Here is a 26491-nt window from a genome sequence, read left to right as displayed (position 1 = left end):
ACACATAAAGGCTTCATCCTGCACCAGCATCTGTTCATAGGTCCCTGTGCTTATGCACAGTCCCATTGGGTTCAGTAGAACTCTGAATGAGTGCAGAAGTCCATGTTAGTGGATCCTGAGGCAGGACCGGAGTCAGAGTTTTCAGTTCATTGGTTGGAGAAAAGTAGAAAGATTACCTTTTTTAAAAAAAAGGTACGAGCAAATATAACTCCAAACGCAAACAAGGGAAAACAGTACAAAGTCACCAAACAGGATAACACATTGTTTCTCATTAACAAATGGAAGTTTTACAAAATCTTTCTAAGACAAACACTTTAAGATCCAGAGGTTTGGGGGGTGGTTCCAGTTTGGACACTTTAAAGCTCTCTATTTTTAAATTCTGTACCGCTAGATAAATGTGACTCCCTGCTAAAAATCTTTAAATATTTTTAAACGTCCAACAAAATTTCAGCACCTTTCATTTGATCTTATTCTAATTACTTGAGTACAACTCTCATTGTAATCTCTGAGTCCTCATTCACTCATGAGAGGCTTTTCAGTGGTTTGGAGATCCAGTAGAAAGATCTACTCAATAGCAAACAAGTTAATACTTTCCTAGTTATGTTGAGGTCTACCCCAGCTAGAAGGGGGGAAAAAGAATCTTATGTTTTGAGAAGAAACACTTTTTGCCTAGAAGATTTGTTGTTCCAGTTGTCTACCCTCCAAAATGTTGTCTTGTCAAGGATTCTAAAACCTCTGTTCTTGAACATCACAGTGATAGGTACTCAAACTATGGAGAAAAGGGTCTGCTTATGAAAGCGGAATAGCACAGATGAAGAGCCATTATATAATAGGATTTTAGCAGAATCTGAATAGAACTGTTTAGACTTAAATCTGCATTTGTATTGAAACCCACTGTTAGAAAGTAATATGATTCTATGTGCTTAATGCTACATAATTAAGGGACTAAATTGATAGGCTTTCTTACTGAATAATCTAGTCTAAATAATTGGAATTTGATGTGAAAAGCAATAATGACTGGCTCAGATCATCCAAGGGATGAAGGAAGATCTGTGCATGGAGGGAATTCTCTGCATACAGTTCTCCCCCAGCCCCTAGGAAGTGGGGCATTGGGGGGGGGGGTCACCAGCCCCTATTCCTGGGACCATTGAGAGAGTTGGGAAGATACCTTTAAGGTGGGTTCCTGAGGCAGAGGCAATTAGTGCTCTGCTTGCAAAGAGAAGGAGGGCCACTGGAATGCCACTCATGCCACAAGGTGGAAAATCCTGCTCATTTCATATCCTGTTATTACAATAGCGCTTAAAGGCTCCAGTCAGGATCAGGACTCCATTGTGTGAGGCACTGTGCAACCACAGAGCTAGATCCCACAAAAGAATCTGTCTGGGAAACACCCTTGCGCCCACACCGTGCCCCAGTGACTTGCAGCCAGCTAGATCCAGAGTCTAGCTCAGAAAGAATAATTTTGGAGAAATTCTGTGGATTTTTTCCTCCCCTGCCACTTTCCACAAGAATTTCCATGACAGGAGGTGATCCAGGCCTTATCTCTCATGATACTGAAGTTGAAATTTATATTTTCTTCCTACAGCTTTAATAGATATTTAATATCTTTTACATTCTTTTACTACTTAATCTAGTTTGAATCTGATTGATATAAAAAGTTGTTTTGTCTTTGTTCCTTACTGAACTTTTTTCTGTATTATTGAAACTATGATATTAAGAATGTTTTGTTTACTTAGCATTTTATGAGCTTGGTTAGTCATTTAGAGTCCTCATATGAAATTACTAGATTTAATTTAATTGGGATGTGACTGGTACAAAATGAAGTTTTGACTCTGGTTTTGTTATACCACAATGTAAGTTTTTAGTTTCTTTGCCTCACTGATCTTAATTAATCCAAGTGTTTCGGGGGGAATGGCTGATTAATTATGTGTGGTGTTGTATATTGGTTTCTTTTTAATATGTGGAATGTGCTTGTAATTTTTTCAATAATTGTATTTATTAAAATATTTGAAATTATAATGAACTTTTTTTTAAAAATCCTGTGCAAGGTATCTTGCAGCTAATTATTCAGAACTAATGTGCATGAGATAGGCAATAACACCCCAAGGCCCTCCCCTTAGTATTTTGACTCTTATATAAACTCAGAGGCAGATAGATAGATAGATACAAGCACTAAACATCTGAAATCAAGGAAACCAAAGACACAGCAAAAAATAAATTATCATAATCTAATCAGAAACAAGATAGCAACCTAGGACAGTTGCTGGGTATGATCTAGGGACCTGATTCTTTTCCTACAGTAGAAGTGGTATGATCTACAAAGTGAATTCAGTAGAATAAAACTTCTGAGTTCCATTCCCACTTCTGCAAATGGCTGACCTTTATAATACTTTTCACTTACATAGCACTTTTCATTTTCTAATGCTTCTTTCTTAAATTGCTTTACATAGGTTGGAAAGTGCTACTGGGCTAGATTCATTCTTATTGGTGAGGGGAGGTTAAAAAAAACAGACATGAAAGGAAATAATAGAAAATTGATGTTGGAGGATTGTGTCTTCTCTAGTCTAAGGAATGTTGCAGTACCATAGCTAAGATACTGAAGGATCCCAAAAACTTAACTGCAGATAATGTCATCTGAGATTGAGATGATGCCAGAAAAAGAATATGCTTTGAGCATTGAGGACAAGACTGACCACAAGTCAGCCAAGATGGAAAGAAATATACAACAATTAATTCAGAGATGAAAGCAGCTTCCTACAATTAAAAGATGGGCTTAAACATTGATGCACATTTTTCATAATTATACTGATCACAGTTACAGCAGAAAATTAAAATGACATTTGTTACAATACATTGTTTATGCATGAGTGAAAAAGAGAACCTTAGAAGGAGTCAGTGTTTCTCCCCCTCCCTGACTGAATGTGCATTAGGCATCTTACCCCTGCAGAGTCTGACATGCCGCTTGTTTAAAAAAAGACTCATACAATTTTAAGTATGAATATTGGAACAGCTCCTTGTCTCTTGGGAGAATGGATCTGGGGAAAAGAACCAACAATCTGAGGTGCTATGATGGAGGAAGGGCAAATGTCATTCTTTCCTTCTTATTCATTTAAATGGCAGAAACCAAATGCACCTGCCTACTGACCCTTCCTCTCTCCTTTACCCATCTGTCCTGTGCTGTGTTCTGAACAGTTACTGCAAACATACAGCAAGATATCAATTTTTTACCTTTGTGTTATTTTTTCTTACTATTGCTTTTTAATAAATACCAAAGTCTTGGTGAAATAACCATCCACAGGTAAGAGAACAGCCAGCTAATAGCAAAACTCTTTTAGTTGGGTTCATCAGTCTGTAAGTCTGTGTATGGTACATGGAAATCAGGTTCAAACACTGTATCTATTAGCATGAGGGTTTTGAGTTTTGGTGTCTGATGTTTGGATCAATAATCTTTCTACTGCTCCTGTGTTCTAGGTCCAGAATCCCACATATTGATCTAGGTGATAGGGTGGCAGTAGCTCCTGGATTCTACTCATCTTTCTCTGTCCTAGGCATGTTAATTGCTGAAAGAGTCTGAAGTTTGAATGAAATTTTGATTTGAGGATTTATATGCAGTTCTGGTCTCCCATGTTTAAGACAGATGAATTCAAACTGGAACAGGTGCAGAGAAGTGCTACTAGGATGATCCGAGGAATGGAAAACCTACCTTATGAGAGGAGACTCAAAGAGCTTGGCTTGTTTAGCCTAGCCAAAAAAAGGTTGAAGGGAGATATGATTGCTCTCTATAAATACATTAGAGGGATAAATACCAGGGAGGAAAAGGAATTATTTAAATTCAGCGCCAATGTGGACACAAGAATTAATGGGTATAAACTGGCCATCAGGAAGTTTAGACTTGAAATTAGATGCAGGTTTCTAAGCATCAGAGGAATGAAGTTCTGAAATAGCCTTCCAAGAGGAGCAGTGGGGGCAAAAAACCTAGCTGGCTTCAAAACTGAGCTTGGTAAATTTATGGAGGGGTTGGTATGATAGGAGAGCCTAATTTGGCAATTAACTGATTTTTGACTACTAGCAGTAAATATGCCCAATGATCTGTGATGGGATGTTAGATGCAGTGGGTTCTGAGTTACTACAAAGAATTCTTTCCAAGTGTCTGGCTGGTGAGTCTTACCTACATGCCTAGGGTTTAGCTGATCACCATATTTGGGGTCGGGAAGGAATTTTCCCCGATGGTAGATTGCCAGAAGCCCTGGGGGGTTTTCACCTTCCTCTGCAACATGGGGCACAGGTCACTTGCTTGTGGATCCTCTGGTGAATTCTCTGTACCTTGAGATCTTTAAACCATTATCGGAAGACTTCAGTAACTCAGTCACAGGTTAGGGGTCTATTACAGGAGTGGGTGGGTGAGATTCTGTGGCCTGCATTGTGCAGGAGATCAGACTAGCTGCTCATAATGGTCCCTTCTGATCTTAAAGTCTATGAGTCTATAAATATTTATATTTTCCTAATATAATTAGAAGAGGAAAATGGTGTACCTGCATGTGCCTTTGGAAGGAGGGATGATGCACATACGTAGTTGCATTAGAAGGCATTCAATCACTGTGGGACTCTGGAGGAAAATACCTTCAGAAAAGACGGGCCTTGGGAGTTCTGTGGAGGGATGGTTCATGCTGTATCTCCGTACTAGCATGACCCCATCTAGAGTCCAAGAGGCTGGGATGGAGACAGTAGTTTCCCTTCTCATGTAAATGGTTTGAAAGTGCCACTGCTACCTCTTCGTCTTGTGATTCTTTGGGGACCCAGCAGCTTCCATGCTCAGCTTGCCCTGTGTGCTACCTTTCTGTTGTTTGCTGCATTTTAGGTTTGCATACCCCTTGTACTAGAGTCAGCATACCCCACTGAGTCAAGTGTTTGCATCTCAGCTTTCCCTCCAATTCTCCAGTCGACGCTGGAGTTTCAACTAATGTTCCTGCTCTTGGAGTCTGCTTTATGACGCCTTTATGGTTCCATACATCATTAGTTCCTTTGGCCCATGCAGGCTCAAAGAGTTTTTCACAAGCTCCCTTTAACACACAGTTCCTGTCTGTTTTTCAGCATTGGGCTCAGCTGAACAAAACTGCAGTCCTATTTCTGCTACCATTTGATTCTTCCTGAAACCCAACACAGTCCTTTGAACCTTTCCTGGCTCACAGTCCATTTGACCCTCTTACTAAACCCCACATCCTTTTGATGCCTGTACCAGGGCACCATCAGAGGGCTTCCTGACTCTCCTAGACCCTTCTTCCTAGCCCATCAGGGAGAGTCTGTCAGCTCATACCTAAATCCTGGTATGCTTCCCAGGCTGCCGCCAGCCTAGCTCTACTACAGAAAATCCTTCCTACTCCCTGCAGCATGAGCAGGCAGTTCATCTTATAGGAGGCACTGCCTCCAGACTGCTCTCAGGTGATTCTTGGTCACCTGACTCAGGCACAGGCGAGAGCTTTACAGGCCATGGAATCCATCCTGTGACACAACCTATGTATCCTGGGCTCCCTCACATCATGCCTCATAATGCATAACATGGTAGCATGCCATATCTGACAAAGGAAACAGAGGGCAGCAAGGAGCAGTCCCTATCCCCAGTTGAATCCCCAGCACTAGTACTCCTGGCCCCACCCTATCCCTCCAACGGGCCTCACCCCTGGATAGATCTATGGATCTTATTTCTGTTGGGCTACCTGCCAGCCAAGATGAAGAGCTACAACTCAATGAGATCAGGAATTAATTTGCCTCTGTTTAGAAGGTTTGTGGGCTGTCTGATGTCCTGGGGTTTACTGGGAATTTTCCTTTAGTTCTGTAGGCCAATACAAATCTGTACGCAACATATACTTAGAGATGGGCCAAAACTCTTTAAACTGATCCAAAAGTGGCCCCTAAACTTTGGTCATTTGATTAAATTGGAGCCCAGATTCAAATTGCTTCTGATTTTTGTTTTAGTTTTACAAAAACTAAAACCCAACAGATGAGATTTGCAATGAAACCCTGGTCTCTCTCTGCTAATCATTTTTAACACACACTGGACATGGCTGGCAATATACATTTTTGTACATCTGCCAAACTGGCCATTTTACAAGTTTGTTTTTGTATGAGAGCACAAAATAACTACAAAAGCTTGGATGACTCCTCTTATTTTTTTAACCTCCAGTTGCGGTATGCACTAGGTTCATTTGACATTCTATTGAAAGGAGCATTTCGGACCAATCAAAAGGATAATAAACTTAAATCTGCAATTGAAACAGAAAAGCATTTTTTCAGTCTTAAGATGGTGCATTATTTGAAAAAGAAACACTATGCTAAATATTTACTGCCTTTTGACACTCATTAAAGATATTTACCTTCAAACATTATGCTGAACTGGAAGTTGCACTTTCAAAATGGTTTACAAAATAGCTTAATTATTCTTCCTATAAAATCTAGCCTAATGATAGTATAAATCAGTGTCTCTATAGTGACCCATGCTGACCTCATTCATGGGCAGTAATTGTGATCATCTCTTCACAGATGTTTCCACTTCTAATGTCAGCTCTGTGACATGAATTCCTTTTTCAGGGACCCTAAGCAAACCCACAGTCATTTTCAGTTTTCATACAAAGGACAACAATTATAAATTAACAGCACTCTTAAACAGAGGCACTAGCACATACAGCTGAGATTATGAGGGACTGAAGCAGTGATCTTTCAACACAGGATCCCTGCAGTCTACAACAGTGCCACCTTATGAACTTTTAATTAATAAAAGTTTTGCTTTGATTTTACCCTATTAGCACACTGTTCTGTGTGGCACCCATAACAGATTTGTACTAAAGCACTGTTAATTTGTTCTGCTTTGCCTTTTGGACATCCCCCTGCCCAGCATTTAGGCTTTATCATGCTGCTTGAACAGAAAAAGAGACAAGTTACTACACATGTCACGTCATTTTTGTTCTCGCCTCATAAAAAGTGATGTCAGAATGGGTAAATCAGCAAACAATCAGATCATTAAGAAATTAATTTATTAAACTTGCTTGAAAATCAAAAGGGAGGAAACCGTGAAACACAGAGCACTTTTCTTTCCTTGTTTCTTTTCATTCTCTTTACCACCTCCTTGGACACCATTTTTGAATGAGGAGAGGAAGAATAATGTTGTTTAGCTCATTTATGTGGGTTTGTGTTGTCATAAATTTGTCCTTTCCTATTCCTCTGAGATTCTCTTCCTGTCTTCACCCTCACTTCCCCCTATATTATTTTCTCTCCCGTTATTATCTATTATTTTATGGCACCCATAATTGCGCTAAATGCTTCACAGAAGGCATGGTCTCTCAAACCTAAATTTAAGATGTCTTACGTGTGGGAGCAATGAATAGTAAGGATCTGATGAAACAGGAAAAACAAGTTTTCAACACTATGATTGTGTTCTTACTCACCCATATGCACATCTTAGTGGTTCAAGGTTTTTTTAATGCTATACACAAAATGTGATAAATGTATTTACCGTGCCCTTTTGTGCAGGAGGTATGCTGGAGATAAGAAGAGGAAGTATCTGGACAGCACTGCCCAGCTGGTGGATGCTTTCCTGGAGACCACTGCAAGATGAAGCACATTATAGCAAACCCTAGAGACTGCTCTAAGCTGTGGTGAGCCAGGCTGAGAACCAGGGAGGTGTAGCCCGCTCCCTGATGGTTCCACATCTCTACTGCACTCTGCAGAAGCTGGAAGCGGCAGAGAATCTGGCTCAGTGAGTGATAATGGAGAGCTAGAACTCAGCAAAATACTTTTAGAGTAGAATTCCATTTTAAAAATGTGAGTCTAAAGCTATCTGTGTAGATGCATAATTCTTGTTAATGGCAAGAAGAGTTGTGCAGCATGTGCAGAAGATAGGGACTTCATGGGTTTTAAATGTAATCTCAGTGACAGACAGGAGCTTCTAGAAACAGTGGGCTAGATCCTTAGCGGGGGTAAATTGCCATAGCTCATTGGACTTCAGTGGTATTGTCCCACTTTTGCAGCAGCTGAGGATCTGGTCCAGTGTTTTTAAATTAGCCAGTAGGGTTAAGTAAGTCTAACTGAGAGTGATGACGATTTTTGAGAGTCCCCACTAAAGCCATACAAACAGTTTTGCCAATTTTGCAAAACTAATGTTAGAACAGAAAAAGTTTGTGCGTTTTCATTGTAATGAAGAGTCATTTTTGCTGGCAATTCTTCCCCTTTTGCTATTAGGGTCCCCTTTTTATGGGGAAAAAAAAGCACTGCAAGGTCAGCACTGGCTGAATCTGAAGAATATCACCCCTCAGAATTTCCTTTTACATTTCTTTTTAGGTCTCCAGCTGAAGTGATACTGCTAGACATCAATGCAGAAAGGCCTGATTTATTATGGCTTTCTATTATTGGTGTTCTTCCACCGCTGGAAAATGAGGGAAATTAATCCCCTCGTGTCATTAATTTGGCATGGGGTATGCATTGTTATTTATCAAGATTTATTTTCATATAAAGTTACAAGCATCTCAGTAAAGATTATTTCCAGAATTTGCAGTAAAACTACACAACCTTTTAAAAATCAATTTATCATAATGTTTGCATTTTCTGCCTCAAGGTAAGAGTAAATGAAAGAATAATATATACTGGAACAAAAAGTTACTTGGTATCCAGGGCACTTTACTAATTGAAAAGTAAAATCAATTAATATACCTTGACTCTTGCCAGTAATTGCTTATACTGTATCTTGGGTTTTGGCAATTCAAAGACCTACAGGCCAGGTCAGGAACTCAGATTCAGCTTTTCTATGAGATTCCCTGATGAATTTTAATCCAAGCTTCTTTGCTATCTCATTAAGAAGATTTAGTCTGCATAGTCGTGACCCATTCCTCCTTTTCCTTCCCACCACCTGTCCTCATCACTTTTCTGAAAGCCTCAAGAATCTCACATTTTCTTTCCTTTACACTCCATCTCTTGTGGTCACACTCCTTCTGGCTGAAGAAAATTGGTTAGGATTTCCATTGCACCTCGTCCTTTAATTATTTGGAAAAGTGCAATGAGCAACATTTCTACATTCTTCCTGTCCACAAAAGCTAATTTTTAAAGGACACTGAGCAACCTCTGCACCCACTGAAGTCCGTGAGCAGTCAACATCTTTGAAAGTCAGGCCCTAGAAGAGGCTAGGAATCAAATCTGTCTTATTACCACCTTTCATTGTGCTATGACTTTAAGGAGATTTCTCATTACATTGACATTCATTGTATTACTTGAATCAGCTGGAAGTTTTGTACCTTATGCATTCTAAAAGCTGTTACATAATATTGCAGTCCATTCTATTTCTATATTTCTGAAGTACAAGAATGACTTATGGACAACTAGCCACGGTAGCATTGTAGTCTGGGCTGGAGTTGCAAACATTAACCAGGAGAACCACCTTGCTTACTTTCCTTTCCCAAGTGTTTAAGATCCAATTCCTTTGTTTAAAAAAGGGATAACTTTTCCCTTCAATCTATTTCAGAAGCAATGGCACAAATATGACACCATGATTTTCAAACTTTCTCTGAATGATGCAAGTTATTATAATATCTGTTTACTGCAAATACATTTCTTCAGTTTCAGAGATAACATCAATTAAATTACAAGAGATTCCAGTGTATTAAGTTCCAGTCTCATGAGGTTCAGGGACAATTGGCTGAAGCATGAGCAATGGCTGATTTTTGCATGTTTTAATATTTTGTAATTTAGGGCCTGATATATAATTTGTTCACTTGCCTACTAACGATCAATTAGCTCTTTATTTTAAGTAGGTCAGTATTTTGAGTACAAACTCATAGTATGCTCTTTTTCTCATTGTAAAGTGGTTTACTGATTATATACAATAGAAGTAACACACATGTGGGCAAGATTTGTTTCTTACCATAGTGAGGAATTATTGCCCAAGCCATGGCAGAGGCATAGATACCTCCAATCATCCAAAACATGCACAGCCAGCTTAAGTGTTCACCACGCTTCTCTCGAGCAAGCACTTCGGAAAAATATGAGAACACTGTTGGAACAACTCCACCAATCCTAAAAGGAGACACAAACCATATGTTAAAGATAGTGCAATAGCAAGTCTTAACAAACCTCACTACTGTGCCTCTTTAGAACCTAAACTGAAAGAGCCTTTGCCCCAAAAAAGTGTTCTTACTATGTTTGTTTTTTCTTAAGTACATTGTCACCTTAACAAAGGTCTTCTACATGCCATAGGCCTGACTGCAGTGCATTTGAAAACTTTTGGGGAAGCCCCACACATTTGGACACAATTAAATCCATAGATTTTCATAGAAACTATATGGTTAATGAAGAAGCGGCGGATTAAATTAATTGTCAGTGAGCTGTTAAAACTTGAAGAATTGTAACTAGTATGAAGTTGGTTGTTTGACTTTAATTTTTATGAAAATCCATTTTATGATGATGATAGGATTGGTAATCTACAAACATGGCGACAAGATTCTCATAAAACATAGCATTTCTGAATCTTGTGTTACCAGGGGGCCATACTGCTAAAAATGATGTCATCTATGACACCACAAGTATTAAAATCAGGATAAATAAACCACCACTAATACTAATTTACCAATGTGAAGGAGAAATTTTGTTCTTTAATATTTCAGCAAAATGTTTACTCATTATCATTGCAACCTTAGATTTAAAACAGTGTAAATTGGTTTATTACAACTGATGTTAAGCTCATGTTGTGCTAGAAGTCCAGTGTCAATATCACAAATCAAGCCTCTTTTCTGCAATGTGGCCACTGCCTGCAGTCAGATTAGAAATGTCTGTTTAAAATGCAATTTTACATAAAATTCACAGTTCATCTATGGTGAAAAATGGACCTCTCAAAAAGCTACAATGAGAAAACCGGTTCAGCTTTCTTCTATAAAAACTCATAAAATTCAAGATATGTATAATTTTCAGCATTAGAGTCAGCCCATTCATTATTAGTCTTCAGATCTTTGCTTTAGACTAAAAAGAAAACAGTTTTCCTTCTTAACACTGCAAAATGTTCCATCATTTCCCAGGACTCAAGATTTGTGCTTTCATTTTTCAGTGTTTAAGACAGTTCTAGGATGCTTCAAGGAGTATTTTCATAACAGAATATACACTGTACAACCGCTGCAATTCACATGTGGTGAAGTTGCAACTGAATTTCAAGATAAGGATAAATGCGCATTTATGCTGCAGTCACAATGGCTGCTAAAACTGATGGGCAGAAAGAAGCAAGTTTACCAATGGTTAAACAAATATTAGAGAGCAAAAGAGTAATACAAAAATAAACTTCTTTCCCATGAACATTCAGTGTGTGCCAATACAGTTTACTTTATTGGATGTTTAGATACTGCACTCAATGGTTATATGTCTCAAGGGGGTTGTTCTTCTGTTGCTTCCTTCTAGGCATCTCTTTACAAAGGATCCACAATAGACTCATATTATAAATAGCTCCCAAGATGGACTGAAGCATGCTAGTTCTTAAATTCTCTGTAAAAGTCCTGCTACACAGACTCATAGTCCGACAAAATAACACTCTTGCTATAGAGCTAGAAACGTAGTGTGAGATCTTCATCCTCACTCCAGTCCTTTTATAAGGGTAAAAGGGTCAGAATGGTGCAAAGGGGCCCTTAAAGCCTCATATCCATCTGGGTGAGAATTCTCCTGGTGCAGATACAGAAGACAATGATAAGGCTGTTCTCTTGAAAACCTGGCATAGGGAACTGCTGGGGGTATGCTTGCGAAAAGCAAGTCAGGGATGAGGTTGCAGCCCACAGTGCTATGAAGATTCTGAGCCGGAGAGGATACTGTTAATTTAGACAGGGCCTCAGGGCTGCCTCGGTCATACTGGGGTCCGCTCCAGTCTCCAGAACAGCCCAAGACTGGGAGGGTGGAAAGGTGACTTATAGCTGCCACGACCTCCTCTCCTTCTGGTCTGAGGTGCAGCACTGACTCTCACCCCTATAGAATATCCTGAATAGAGTGAGTCTTTTCTGCTCAGATTAAGTTCCTTGTATTATGTTGAAGAATCATTGGCAGTGGCAGAAACAAGTGTTCCATATCCCCGCTGAAGCCTAAGAGGTATTGAGCATCCACTTGTGCTGACTTGGAGTTTGAGGTGTTCACCTTTTAAAAGCAAGCCCCAAGTGAAAGTGTTGCTATTAACCTGTTGATGAGTGTCTTTAACACCATATTTGCTTTGAAAATGAGTTCTTGTCATAGGCAGTGATTTTTTCCTAGAACTGATTCTAACCATTGAGGAAGTTTGTGTCTGGGTAAATTTAACTGGTATTTACATATTCTGGTCACTCTTCTATTAATCCTATCACTATATTTTTGCTTCTAAATTTGATTAAATGAGGGTCTAGATAGAAGTGACTATTTTCTTCTTTTTACTTCCAAGTTCTTGTCATTTAGTAGAGAATCTAGTCTATGTCCACATATTGCAGTTACTATGGTAGTAAATGTTACAGATTCAGACAGCCTATGCAATGTTGTATTAATAATAAATTGTCATGTTTAGTACTTATATAGAGCTTTCCTCATTCAAATTACTTTACAAACATTATTTATTACACAGGGGGACAGTTCAGGCAAATCTGGAGCCCATGGCTATGAAATTCAAGATTCAGCATGTAATCTTATTCCCAAATCTCCAAGGCCAGGCAAGATGTGGGGCTGAGTCTTGAGGAGAGTTCAATGCTGGGGAATGTGCCTTAGATCTAGAAGTGGAGAGTTAGGGGAAAATGGCTGGATGTTTCCTATTAAACAGAAGGAGGGAGGAACTTGCAATGTGCCATATCCTAGCACCATGATAAAAGGAGAAAATACATAAACTACTTTTCCCAGTGTAAGCAGTTGCTGTAATTGCCACACAGATCTCTGTTTGATGTCTAACGAGATGAATGGTATGCATGAGAGCAAATGAATGGGAAGATGATCCATAAAACAATATCTATACTAAGATGTGGTACACACTAAGGCCTGGTCTACACTGGCAATGGATGTCAACATAACGCCACTTACGTCGACCTCCTAAAGTATGCGTCTCCCCTGGCATGTAAGTGCCACTGATCTAAATCGTGGTAAAAGTCGACCTAATAAAACCACCTCTGCAAGTGGCGTAGCGCTGAAGTCTAATTCCATGGGTCGCATTTGTGTCAGTGTAGGCAGAGCACAACATAAATCAACACCATTGGCCTCCAGGAGGTATTCCATAATGCTCTGTTGTGATCACTCTGGACATTCATGCTCTGCTGTAATGTGGCCATGTAAACAGGAAATAGCTCCTCCCCTCAAGCCCTTGGAAATTTTGAATTACCACTTCCAGTTTGGACAGCATGGCGAATGCACGGCCCAAAGCACTCCAGCATGGAGTTGACCAGAGGTCTTAGATCACATCGGTCTGTAGAGCAAAGGGTCTGTTCTGGCTCAGCTCTGAGCCAGCAAAAGAAATTTAGATATCTATGAGAAGATATCTCATGGCATGTTGGAGAAGGGACACAACAGGGATGCGCAGCAGTGCCGCGTTAAGATCAAAGAGCTGAGGCAGGCTTATCAGAAAACTAGGGAAGCTAACAGCCACTCTGGCTCCTCGCCCAAAACATGTCACTTTTACGAGGAGCACCATGCGATTCTCAGCAGTGACTCCACCACTGGATATTCAATACCTCTGCAGAATCCCAGTCCAGAAAGAATGAGGACTCTGTGGATGAGGATGAGGAGAGCAGGGTGCAGGAGAGTGGGGTATCCATTCTCCCTGAGAGCCAGGACCTATTCGTTACCCCAGAGCAACCCTGCCACACACAGGATAGCAGAACTGATTGAGATGCCGGGGAAGGCACATCTGGTGAGTGTGTGTGGCAAATCTAATTTTTGCAGTTATGTCCCCAGTCCAGCTTCTTAAAAGGAGTTTGTGTTTTTGAGGGAATGGGCTTCCTATTTATGTGCAGAGGTATGCTCCGAGAATCCTCTGTGGATATCTCAAGGAAACTTTCATGTAGGTAATCTGTAATCCTTTGCAGAAGGTTTTTGGGGAGGGCAGCCTTATTTCTTCTGCCACTGCTTCTTCTTTACCCCACCACTCTGCTATTAAATGACCAAGCATTATCGCGGAACACAACATAGCAGCATATGGGCCAGGCCTGTACCCCAATGCTTGCAGCAAATCTTTCCTTTCTGCATGCATTACCCTCAGGAGACTGATATCACACATGGTCACCTAGGGAAGATGGCGCAAGTTTAAAATACCCGACCAATACAGTCACTCCGAGTTATTCGTCTGCCATGGCCAGTGTTCCTGGTCGCCTCCCCAAGACGATTTCTAGTACTGGTAGTGTTGCTATGGGCATTATGGGTCGGAACACTTGTTGCCCTATGTTTTCTGCTGCTAGACTTCACCTGCAGCATCCTCTACTCTGTTTTGCCCATCTCCTCCCAAACCGGTCCTTGGGATGTTACAGGAGAGCCCAGTGATCACTCTCTCTCCTTGCTCAAGTGTGGATTGTGGAGATTAGTGCTAACTAAACCTCTCCATAATGGATCCAAGGGCCCCTTGCTTACCATGGCTGGACTGCCACTTCAACCCGTCCGCTACTTACAGATTGGAATGCGGGTCTGGCTTAGCCTTGTGAACATGCAGGGAAGTTCTTTTTACATTGTAACATTTCTTTTACTACTTTGGGTCAGCTAACAATGGCAACTTTGTGCTTTGCTTTTCTTACAGTCGACACTTCGGCCTTCAGCCCACCTTGCAGAACTCCTGATGAAAGACTTCCCAAATTAGGAAGCAGAAAAAAACCCACAGGATGACGTTTAGTGAACTAATGAATGCCTCCGCGGCTGCTGACAGAGAGTTCAGAACCTGGAGGATGTCCTTATCTGAGAAACTCGACATGGACATGGAACACAGAAGATCAGCGCAGGAGCATGATACGCAACAGAAGATGTTGTGTATTATGAGGGATCAGTTTGAGATGCTGAGGCATCTGGTAGAACTTCAGGAAGAGCAGCGGCAGGACAGAGTCCCTCTACAGCCCCTCCAAAACGCTCCACCGCCTACCACTTTATCAGCCCTCACCCCCACGTGCGCTAGGAGAAGGCTGAGCAGGGTGCAGTATGTGCTTCACTCCACACCAGTGGAGGCAAGCAGAGACAATGACGGCCACTTTAAGAACTGCATGCAATCACAATTCCTTGCACAGTGACACTTTACAATGTTAACTTATCCTCCTATCCCTCCTTTCCCCCTATTGAAACAGGTCACAAGTAAAACTATGCTGCTTTAAGAAACATCTGCCTTTATTCATTCATAGCTTCAGTGGGGAAAGAAGGGGAGAGGGCCGCTGGTGTGAGAGTGGGGGATGAGAAAGAGAAAGGCACCAGAGAGACATATATTACTGTAGTTCATTGTAAAACTGGTTTTTCAATGCTTCCCATAGGCGAAGCACTCCATGGTTGGCTCTGAGCGTAGCGCTGGAATCTGGCTGCTCAAAATTTGTGGCCCGCCTATCAGCCTCCACAGCCCAACCCTGGGGGAAGTTTTTACCTGTTGTTTCACACAAATTATGGAGCACACAGCATGCAGATATAACTGATGGGATGTTCTTTTCACTGATGTCAAGCCTAGTGAGTAGACAAGTCTGCAACACCATTGAGAAGTATCCCTTCCAGTTTATGTATGCAAGGCAAGATGGTCAGGTGCTAGGATAGGGATATGCGGGCCATCTATTGCCCTCCCACAGTTTGGGAACCCCATTGTGGCAAACATGTCCACCTTGTCCTGCACATTTCCCAAAGTCACTACCTTTCATAGCAGAAGTCTATTAATGGCCCCGCACACTTGCATCACAGCAGCTCCAGCGGTGGATTTACTGACTCCAAATTGATTCCCAACTGACTGGAAGCAGTCTGGGGTTGCCAGCTTCCACAGAGCAATGGCCACTCGCTTCTCCACTGTCAGAGCTGGTCTGAAGCAAGTATTCACGTGTATCAGGGCTTGGGACAGCTCCGCGCAAAGTTCAAAGAAAGTGGCCTTTCGCATATGAAAGTTCTGCAGCCACTGCTCATCATCCCACACCTTCATAACAATGTGCTCTCACCAATCCATGCTTGTTTCCCAGAACCAGCGCTCAACGGACTGAAGATGATGTGTGACAGCCTGCAGCAAATGGGAATGTTTTGCTTTATGGCTTATAGCAGGGCAGCCTTCGTAACATTGATATTTTCTGTGCTGCAGTTCCTGTTTTGCCTTTGAAAATACTGCAGGATAAGCCGTGAGATATTTGTGAGCTGACTGGGCTCCATGCCTCTCTGGCAACGACGTGTGCGCGGCGTAGAAAAACGGCGTGAAAAAGTGTTTGCAGTTTGTTTGGGACAAGAAGGGAGGGGGAGGAAACATGTTGCATCATGGGAGAACGACAAGCTTCCCAAAAACCTCTGCAGCTAGTTGCACTGTGGGATAGCTACCCATGGTACACTGCTTTAAACATCGACACAAGCATGGCAAGTGGGGAAGCAAGAGCCCGACGCAAGGAGCGTGGTGTGATCATGCTCCTGCAACTTCTACAATTCAGCAGGTGAAAGTCGACTTAAAGTAAATCAACTTCACTCTGCAGTGTAGACATACCCTGAGCAAATACTTAGGAAACCCTGGTCTTGAAAATTACAACTACAGACTTATATGGCAGAGCATTTTTAGTCTTGATAACAAAACATCAAGGCACTTTAAAAACAAATTTTTACTCTTAAGAAAATAAGGATTTTACCAGTGGGAAATGCCCTCCCTATTTCTTACCATTCTACTACTTAAAAATGGGCTCTCCTTCTTACAGTGTAGATGGGTGAAATAAAATAAACTGATTATTTCCCCCCATATTCTATTAGCTCATACAAATAAAGAACAATGACAAAAACAGCTTATCATTGCATTTTTCATTGTGCCTTAATGATATTAGATGCACATAGAAAGTTTTGGGTTGTAAAACAAAAGAAACTCCTCCCGATTTCATAGAGAAGGTTGCTGTGGCATAGAGCTTCCACCTTCAATTTGTTATGTTAACTGCCCTCCACCATTGAATTACTTTCTATATATCTGTATGTCATAGGATTTTCTACAGCGTTCATCATCTCTAAGATGGATAATGCAATCTCCTGTTTTGGCGTCCTGATCCTAGAAATTTTCATTACAGATATGTCCTTATTAAAAATACTACATGCACTTTTGAGCACTCCCCCACCAATTCATGCACTAATAATGTTACAAATTTTATACCATTTGAGTAAGTGCTAGACATAATGGGCTAAATTCATTCAATGGACTTACACCAAGGATGAAAATGGCCCAAAATGCAAGAGATTTTTTTAAAAAGATATCCTGTTGTTTTAGCTATCTTACTCCAAAAAGAAGCTTAACTGTTTCTTACATTTATCCTGAAAGGGCATCTATCATGCTCATCTGTCATCCAACTTCAATGAGGTTTCATGCAACCTCCATCATAACTGTGTTTTAACATCATCTTTCTCTTTTAGATAGCAACATTTAAAGAGGAGAACAACTGTTACTGGAAAAAATCATTTGTAAATAATTTATGTCTTACTTTTCATCAAAAGAAAGTGCAACTGTTGACCTCAAAAGACAATTCCCCATCTTGAACACAAGTTTAAAGGAACAGTGATTAACATTTTTATGTTTGAACTAATTTGTAGTTATCATTTGTTCTGTGGAATTATGAGAGTGAAGAACAAAAAGGGATTTAGCTAATACATGGCAGGAGAGATGAATTTCTGAAAATAAACAATAAACTAAGGAGCATCTTTCTATTTATCACACACAAAAATTATAAAAGTGTCTGCTAATCCACCTGTAGGGCTGTAATCTGTTGCAATAGATTTTGGCAACACGCCCTGTGACAGCTGGGATGCAAGCAACACTTTTATGCGGAGCAATCAGGAAGCTGGGTTTAGAAAGCAGCCAGTGTTTGTTTGCAGATTTACTCACCAAAGGGGCTTGAAATGCAGAAGCATGTCAGGAATACAAAGATAAATAGGAAAAACACAACAAGATTAAAATGCATAAGACAGCAATATGCTCTTTGACAGAAATATCTAGTCTTCTTGTCCTTATAAACTGGACCAGAGCCAGACAGTGAAAGTACAGAAGAGATTGTGTCTGTCTGTGTGATGGCATTTGCAACATTCATCCTGTTACCTGTGGTCTGCAAAGATGCTACATGAGTTTGAAACTAGGGTGACCAGATGTCCCAATTTATAGGGACAGTCCTGATATTCGAGGCTTTTTCTTTTATAGGTGCCCTATTACCCTCCACCCCCCCTTCCGATTTTTCACACTTGCTAGCTGGTCACCCTATTTGAAACATACAACTGCTCTTATGCTTCTTCTTGGTTTATATCAACCCAGCTATTGTCCTGTTTTTCCAGCTCCACTGTCCATTTGCAGCTAGTACTTCCCCTTCCCATCAGTTCCTCTTTTTTCTGCCTGGTTTTTGTAGACTGGTGGCAGATTCCCAGTGTCATAAAAAGCTTTCCCCCTTCAGATTCTTCAGGAAACGGTGATATCCGAAAGTGAGCAGGCAATCATAACAGTTTCCCTTGAGAGAGACCTTCTGAATGATGCCCTAGAAAAATTGTAATTCAATGAAAATCAGTACAATGTGGTTCACTTTAATTATGTTTTAAATTCAAGTGCCTCTGGACCATATATAGCAGGTCCACTGGGTGCACATGCAGCCTGAATGTCTATTACAGGGAAGTAGCCACTTTCAGTTTGGAGGTTTAGTCACCAGCGAAAGTACATGACTATGGGTGAGGTGACTGGGACTCATGTGACTGCTCATGCAGTTATATAATACAAATCTCTAGGCCATGCTGGGAGAAGACCTGGGGCAGGGTTCACCATGGAGACTGGAAGGGGGATCAGTATCTGAGGAAAGAGCAGCCGCCAAGGGTTTGGTGTGGGCACAGAAGGAGCCCAGTGGACTGTGCTGAGCTGGGGCAAGAGTGAGAACAGGACAAGCAAGAGGGTTTCGTAGGGAGAGGCAGTGAAGCCCTGAGCCAGGGGTAACTGTGAAGAACTGGAGAAGTGCCAGAAAGGACATGGGGAGCCTAGATGCAAAGATGAAGGGTGAACCCTTCTTGGTTTATATTAATAAACCAGAGGTAGGGTTACCACCTTTGAAATGCAAAAAAAACTGGCACCCTCCTCCCTCCAAGGCCAGCTTATTTACCTGTATTTGAAATTCTTTAAGATGACAGGCTGCAGAGACCCACACTTCAGATGTGCCTGTGCAGAATGCACTTAAAGGTTTTGGCCCATGGGACCACTCCCATGTCCCTTGATGTACTGCACAGTCAGACCAGCAGGATATATGGAGCTACGTCCTCACCCTTCCTTAGAGAGCCTTCCAGTACCTCAAAGTTCAGCACGTAGCCTCTGAAGAAGCGGTGATAGAAGGTGGTTTGTCTGAACTGTGCAGGCACTCATCTCAAAGAACTTCAATTACCTGCAACCTGATTTTGGTGCTGAAAGTTTGGTAACTGTGAAAAGGTGGTGTGTCTGAGCAGGATTGAAATAATGATTGTAACACTTCTAAATTAAGTACTGCTCTTCAGGTTAAATCTAGGGAGTAATGTTATGCAAAAGTGTGTTGAGAGCACCCGGTAGCTTTGCAAATCAGTTCTATTGGAAAGCGTCTTAGAAAAGTTATGGAAGCTGAGCACTGGCTCCAATTAAATGTGCTTCAAGGTCTTCAGGATGGAAATTCTCTCTAGATCATAACATGTCTTAAAACAAAATGTTATCCTCTTAGCAAGTGTATAAAGCCTGACCCTCAGATTTGTCCCCATAAACTACAGTGTCAAGGGGACTTATCTGTGGCTTTTGTTCTATCAAGTTAGTAAATGATTTGGTTTCTCACATCTAAGCTATGTAGTATAACATCTCGTGGTCAATAACATGGTTTAGGGAGCAAACCTGGCAAACTTTTATTCTGATTCAGATAAAAGACAGAACACTTCAGAAAAGAATTTTGGGAATAATTGTTTTACCTTATAAATCAAGACACATTAATTCAAGCTTCTTTCTTTTTGTCTGAAAAAGTATCCACTTCACATGACACCACAAATCATATTTTATCTGAAAAGTCTCTAGTTTGTAATTGCTCTCAGAATACATGCATTCTTTCAGCTATCTTTTCACTGCCTCTAACTCAGATTACTATTATAAGTAGTGAGATGCTGAACTAATACAATACATTTTCCACTCTCTATGCTAAGTCACATATCAGCTTAAAATTATTTCAAGGCAACTAGAATGAAATTTGCTACTGAAACAAATGTTATATACAGTTAAGTTCTTTAGAGGCTTTTTATAACTTAGGTACATAATTTCTGAGAAGGCATCTTAAAACAACCAAGTAATCACTTAGGTAAAGTGAAATAAATAAAATCTATTACTTATTGTGATACTAGGCCACAAAAAGTTAAGCCTAGCACGTTGAATGACCCACACTCGACTTTTAAAAACATATCGAAAGGAAATACAAATGGTAATTAGAGCCATTCATTGTAAGTAGCTAGAAGTTTGATAAACATGTACTGGTAAGAATTTGAAAATAAATAATGGCTATGTATGTCTGTATTTACCTCTACTCTTGTTAGTGGTTATCAATGTAATCAAATAGTTCCTGCCTGTCACTATATTCTGTTAATTTAGAAATCAAAAGAAGATATTAACATTTAAATGAAACTTAAATGTAGCATTGTCATTGTTTTAATTCTTTGTGAAGTCTGTAATAACTATCTGTAAACGGCTATAGATAGCCAATTACCTTATGCTAATATAGCTAGTTATCGGTATGCATAGGAAATAAGGGGTTTTTGCTTCAAAGTCATGAGTAATTACCTATTATTCACTCAAGGAAACCCCTACTGCCAAGATGATATAACCTGCTAGAGGACTATAAAGGAAGTTTCAGACCTGATCCTGTTTATCTTAGGTCTACTTGCATTTCATCAGACAGAGTTCAAGTCGTCAGACTAAGATCCCTGTTATAGAGTGGTTCACCCTGCTATTTCTTATGGAAGAAATTATACAAACTCTGCAAATGGATTGTCTATTAGATTATAACCCATAAACTGACCCTGAAAGAATTTTTGCAACTCAGCTTTCCATCTGTACTATGAAACTGACCTAAGGACTTTATTCTTATCTGTATGTACAATGATCTTTTAACCAATACTCTCTCCTTCCTTTTGTCCCACTAAATATTAGTTTAGTTAATAAATATTGGCTGTAAGCATGTATTTGAGTAAAATCTGAAGTATTCATTGACCTGGGTGGTAATGTCTCTGGTCCTTTGGAATTGGTAGAACTTTTTTTATATGATGGACAAGATTTTCATGAATGCCCATCATATTTGACTTGGCTGTCTGGGTGGAAGCCAGAGGGCTGGATGGCTTTAAGGGAACTATTTTTGGCTTCTGGATAACCAGTGAGCTAAGTAGAAGCTGTTTGGTGCTGGCTTGGTGAATCTAGTTTTTAGAAATAGCCACCAGATCTGGAAAGTGCCTGTCCCACCTCGTTGTAGTTTTGCCCTAATTAATTAAGCTATCTCAGCGTGACTCCTCTGGAGGCCAACGTCACACTCACCTAAACTCCAGGATAGTCTTGATAAAATTCTCCAGCATCAGTTAACAGATCACACTAGTTGATCTGTCATTATAGGTAGCAATTTCAGTTCAAGGTAGTATTTATTAACTCATGTTGACATTAAAAATCTTGTCCTGGCCTTGCAGCAGTCTTCCTTTAGGGACTTAAGAGACAGAGTTAACGAGGTCCTTACTTGTCTTTGTATGTGTAGGAGGAGCCTTCAGGGGCTAGCTGATGAATGCAGCTCTCACTCTCTTGTCCAGGTATTTTCAGTTTTTAGGAAGCCAATACTGAAGCCTCTATGATGCTTTGGGGTTCAGCCCACACCAGCAAGGGGTTGTGTCACCACCTGCCCTACAGTGGGTGCCTTAAATACTATGCTGCTTTGGCTGACTACCCTGACACCAGCAGCCAGGCTACAAGAATGCAGGTCACACACTGTCTTCATTTATATTGTAGACCGGTAGATGATAGCTGTCTTCCCTCTGTCTGGAAGAAAACCTACTTTTTGGTTTTTTTTGGTCATAGACAGTAAAGCATAGTAGCAGTGAGTATCCATAATTCCTCCTATAGTGTTAATACATACATTTCACAATGATATCACCAGTGTGTCATTCATTTTCAAATAATATTACATGAACTTTTCAGATACAGATCATAACAAGTGTGTTAGGTGTAACGAGCATATCAGCCTGATGAGAGTTACTGACACACACTGGGCCTCTGTGTAACACCCTAAGACTTTTTAGCCAGCTCTAGGGTGCAATCTCTGACCAAATTCTGATGTCTAATGAATCAGTGGAGGAACCAGGCTTATGGAAAATGATGTCATTAGAGGAGATGACTTTGCATGTTTGTTACGGGCCCCTGGATTACAACTAGGAACTGTGAGACTGTTGTGCCCCTTTAACTCTCCAGTCTGTGCTGTCGCACAATGCTGTGCTAGTGACAAGCTTCAAACCCCTCCAGGTGCTGTTATCACTCAGCCACCACCATACAGACACACACCCAGCTAAAGTGGCATGAATGTTCTCTAAGCCACTTCTGAACCGCACCAAGGAAGACACCAGCAGATCCCCCCAGCACTCCGCTTTGTATCCCAGAAGTGTATCGTCTTACACTGCTCAAGGCCTTCTCTTGAACAATGCAAGCTCATAATTTAGTTTGCCACTTCATCTACCGATAGTGGACATGCACCAGCCTTTGAGCAGATTTCCTAAGCACTTTAGACAAACTCACTGGTAAGGATAAAACATTAAAATAAAGTTTATTAACTACAGAAAGATATAATCTCTTAATCTAAGTGGTAGGCCATAAATGTCAGAAATAGTTATCTAAGAAAATTAAAATAAAAATCACAATCTAAATCCTAAACCTTATTCGATTAAGCAACATTTGAAGCAAGCAGTTTTTCTCATCTCACTGGATGACACAGGTAGGTTACAGTTCTTAATAAACAGGCTGAATTTCCATCTCAGCTTGCGACCAAATCTCCTCAACTGAAAGTCTTTGTCTTCCCTGTGTTCTTGTTGCCTTCAACATATGTGGGGGAGGAGAGAAGTGGTCTTATGAAGTCACTGTCCCTTATTTTATACTCTCAGTTCATGTCCCAGGAAAGATACTGGCTCAGGCATGTCTTGGGGGGCCTTGCCGAGTCACACAGTTGAACAAACCCCATTGTGTGGTGCTTGCTCAACTGCCTCTTACAGAATTGTAAATCTCTAGTTTACAATTCCACTGCTTGTCAATGGCTCATAATGGTCACATAACACCCATTTGGGTGTGGGTTACCACCTATGTTATCACTGGAGAGCTAGCAGGGGGAGTCTCCTAAACTCACAACATATTTCAATAACAACCATTAGCAAAATCTCATAACATCATACACAATACCGATAGACATTCTGAGAGAATAGCATTTCAGCAGATCATGACCTTTCATATGATACCTTACCAGGCATGCTTTGTATGAAACATCACAACCATATACAAGTGATGAATATGGGGGTCACAAGGTACTATTTTGAGATACAGCATGTCACCATATTACTCAGATTTTCTTCATCTTTTCATGTCACCTCAAACTCATTTCTCAAATGTTCATCTTTCAGGTAGATGCCTTTTCTCCAGCAGTATCTTTCTGATATTTATGTTTTCTGCTAGTTCCCAGTTTTGTAATAGAAGTAAACATGTTTCAGCTTTTTCTGGAGTCCGTCCTGCTTAGAAATGACAAAACTTGTTTTGCAGTAACATTTTCAAAAGTGTCTATGACTTAGTCTTGTTTTCAAAAGTGACTTAGGCACCTAGTCTCAGGCTCACTGAAAGTCAATTGGACATAGATGCCTAAGTCCATTTTGAAAATGGGACTTACATGCTTTGGAAAATTTTACCCAAGGTCTATTAAACACCCACTGCTCTGTTCAACTTTCTATTAAAAGCTTGTGGTTCATCTTTTAGTTTTTCAGTTTGTTGAGAAGATATGATGTAATCAACAGTTCTTTTCCGAATGGTTTCTTGCTTGCTTAGTTGTATTTTGACTGCAGGAGATTCTGGCATGTGCCGTGCAGCTGTGTTCTCATAAGACCTCTTATGAGAGGTTAGCATTTCTGTTCAGTTTTCTTCTCCTTCTTTTAGATTCTTTGTACTATTAAAGACCAGTTTAAATTGTGTTCACTTTTACCATTTCTTTTAAATCATTAATGCAATATGGATATAATACACTAACTTCATAAAGAATGATATAAAACTAACTTCATAAAGAACTGTATAAAATTGTCTGAGATAACGTTTTTGACCCTTTAGGAGATTATTCTAACACCTTTCTCCAATAATATCTCAGGGAGTTCATATTTTTAAACATAGCACCACTCAATTCTTTGGTTAAATTTCTCATGCTTTTCTTTTGGGGAGCTGACATCTTCCATCAGTACTAGCCAAGGATCCCTGAATATGGCACAGGGGAGGCATGGAGCTGAATGTTTAAATTCTCTCTATTTGCAAAACCCATTTCACCGAAGTAGCTCTACTTTCATGTCACTCAGGAGGAGAACTGAGGAAAGATGTATGTATACAAGACAGGAGTCAAGGCTCAGGGCAAGTTTGCTGTTTCACTCACCTGGTGTCAAAGCTGGAGTCAACTTTTGGTTTTTTTACAAGTTTTTTTCTTCCCTTGTTCCCAAAAGAGGAGTAAGAGAATTTCTGGAAGTTCTTCCTATAAAGGTCAGGACAACTGAAAGGTGCCCTTTTTTGTATGATGGTTGACAGTCTCAAGAAAACCAAGTGTATGTAGAATCTTTGATTTCACTCTCTGCCCTCTCCTAGTCTTTTTCTGTGCGCAACTGTACAGTTCTGGCCCCTTAGAAAGTAGATCTTTCACATGGATTTGCACATGCTGAGATAAACCAGAGCTTTCAGAAAGCAGCCTTCTCTTAGGTACTGTCATTGCTACTGAAACATCTGCCATATCTGAGGCACTGTAAGCAGTCTTGAAAAAGTGTTTATCTGGCTTTCAGATTTGATGGTTGTGGCCTCTTACATCTTCAAGCAGATGTTCCATCAAGGATGCCTGCTTGTTCCACTTGGCATAGTCATACCTGGCAAGAGGACCCTGATAATTAGCCACTCACATGTAGAGTTGCAGAGAAATAAGCCTTCCTCTTGCCAGGATCCTGGGGGAAGGTAGGCAGGACTAGTGGCAGGAGCTTGGGATTCCAGATACAAAGTTAGGGGTCAGAGGCTGAGCCACTATTAGGATCAAGAGTCAAGCCGAGGGTCAGAGACAGAGTCAGGTATCGAGGTCTGTGCTAGAGTTCTAGGGGTCACCTGGGCGTCAGAGCCCAAGCTCAAGACCAGGAGTTCAGGAACAGAGAAGCAGGGCAATTATGGCAGCTAGTAAGGGATCCACATTGTTACATGGACACGTCCTGCATTTACATAGGGACAAGGAGCCAATCAGGGATCGCTAAGACTACTGTCAGTCAGATCACTTGAGGTGGAACTTCCTGTAGTGTTGAACCTCTCTCTGCAGATCATGGGCCACAGAGAGTAGCCAAGTTAGCTGCTGCTGGGTGGCAGTGTTGGGCTGTTAGTTGCTTGGTAGCCCTGCAGGCCTTGGTTCAAGTCCTACTGATCTTTACACGTAATCAGAAAAGCCAACTTCTCACATCTTTATTGTGAGGAATGGACTGTGGTTTTGCCTTGCACTGGCTACCTCACAAGCCACAACCACTATGAAAGACTTCAGAGCAGGCTTGCAGTAAAAGAGATGGTGGAACCAGAGTCTTTCCGGAAGGTAGTGGAGTGTCACTGAGAGGTCATTGACCCAATCCAATCAATCCTTCAGTGGTTGGTACAGTTGCTCTACAAGGTGTCATGATTTTAATACATGAGATTTCTTTTGAATAGTTGTCAGTTGCAAGTCTAAGACTGTAGCTTTTAAGGGTTATCAAGTGTTAAAAGAAGCAGGAAGTCAGTAATGGAGGAGATTACTATATCCTCAGGAGAGGAGGAAGACTCTCTCTAGAGGCACTCTAAGGAATAGGCTCCTCTTCAAAATCTTCCTCTTCTGAGGTTCCATAGATTTAGACAAGAAGGCAGATGAGACTTTATTTGGTGGTACCTCAAAAGTGAATGGAGGAGATGTATATTTTGTGACAGGATAGTCCTTGGTCTTGTCTGAAAGCCTTTTGCTGGGTGTTGGTGTCTTAGGGTGACCAGCTCACATTGGCTACAATGTCCAGGGAGCACTGGTAGCGAAATGGTAAAGATCCCTTTAACTGGAGCGGGACCAAAGGGAAGCCAGTCTGC

The 26491-nt window shown here is 40.7% G+C and overlaps 1 protein-coding gene across 1 annotated transcript in view; it reads right to left on the bottom strand.

The window, feature by feature from the left end:
* SV2C (synaptic vesicle glycoprotein 2C) overlaps nt 1–26491 on the bottom strand; it is a 214589-nt gene that overhangs the window by 74346 nt on the left and 113752 nt on the right. Inside the window, exon 5 of the mRNA XM_067568724.1 lies at nt 9905–10056. Within this exon, the coding sequence (XP_067424825.1) occupies nt 9905–10056 (152 nt within the window). The remainder of the gene's footprint in view (nt 1–9904; nt 10057–26491) is intronic.

Source organism: Emydura macquarii, unplaced genomic scaffold, assembly GCF_026122565.2.
Source record: "Emydura macquarii macquarii isolate MOO-44397 ecotype Brisbane River unplaced genomic scaffold, CSIRO-AGI_Emac_v2 contig_2897, whole genome shotgun sequence".
Taxonomy (NCBI): domain Eukaryota; kingdom Metazoa; phylum Chordata; order Testudines; family Chelidae; genus Emydura; species Emydura macquarii.
This window is presented reverse-complemented; position numbering and strand designations above follow the sequence as displayed.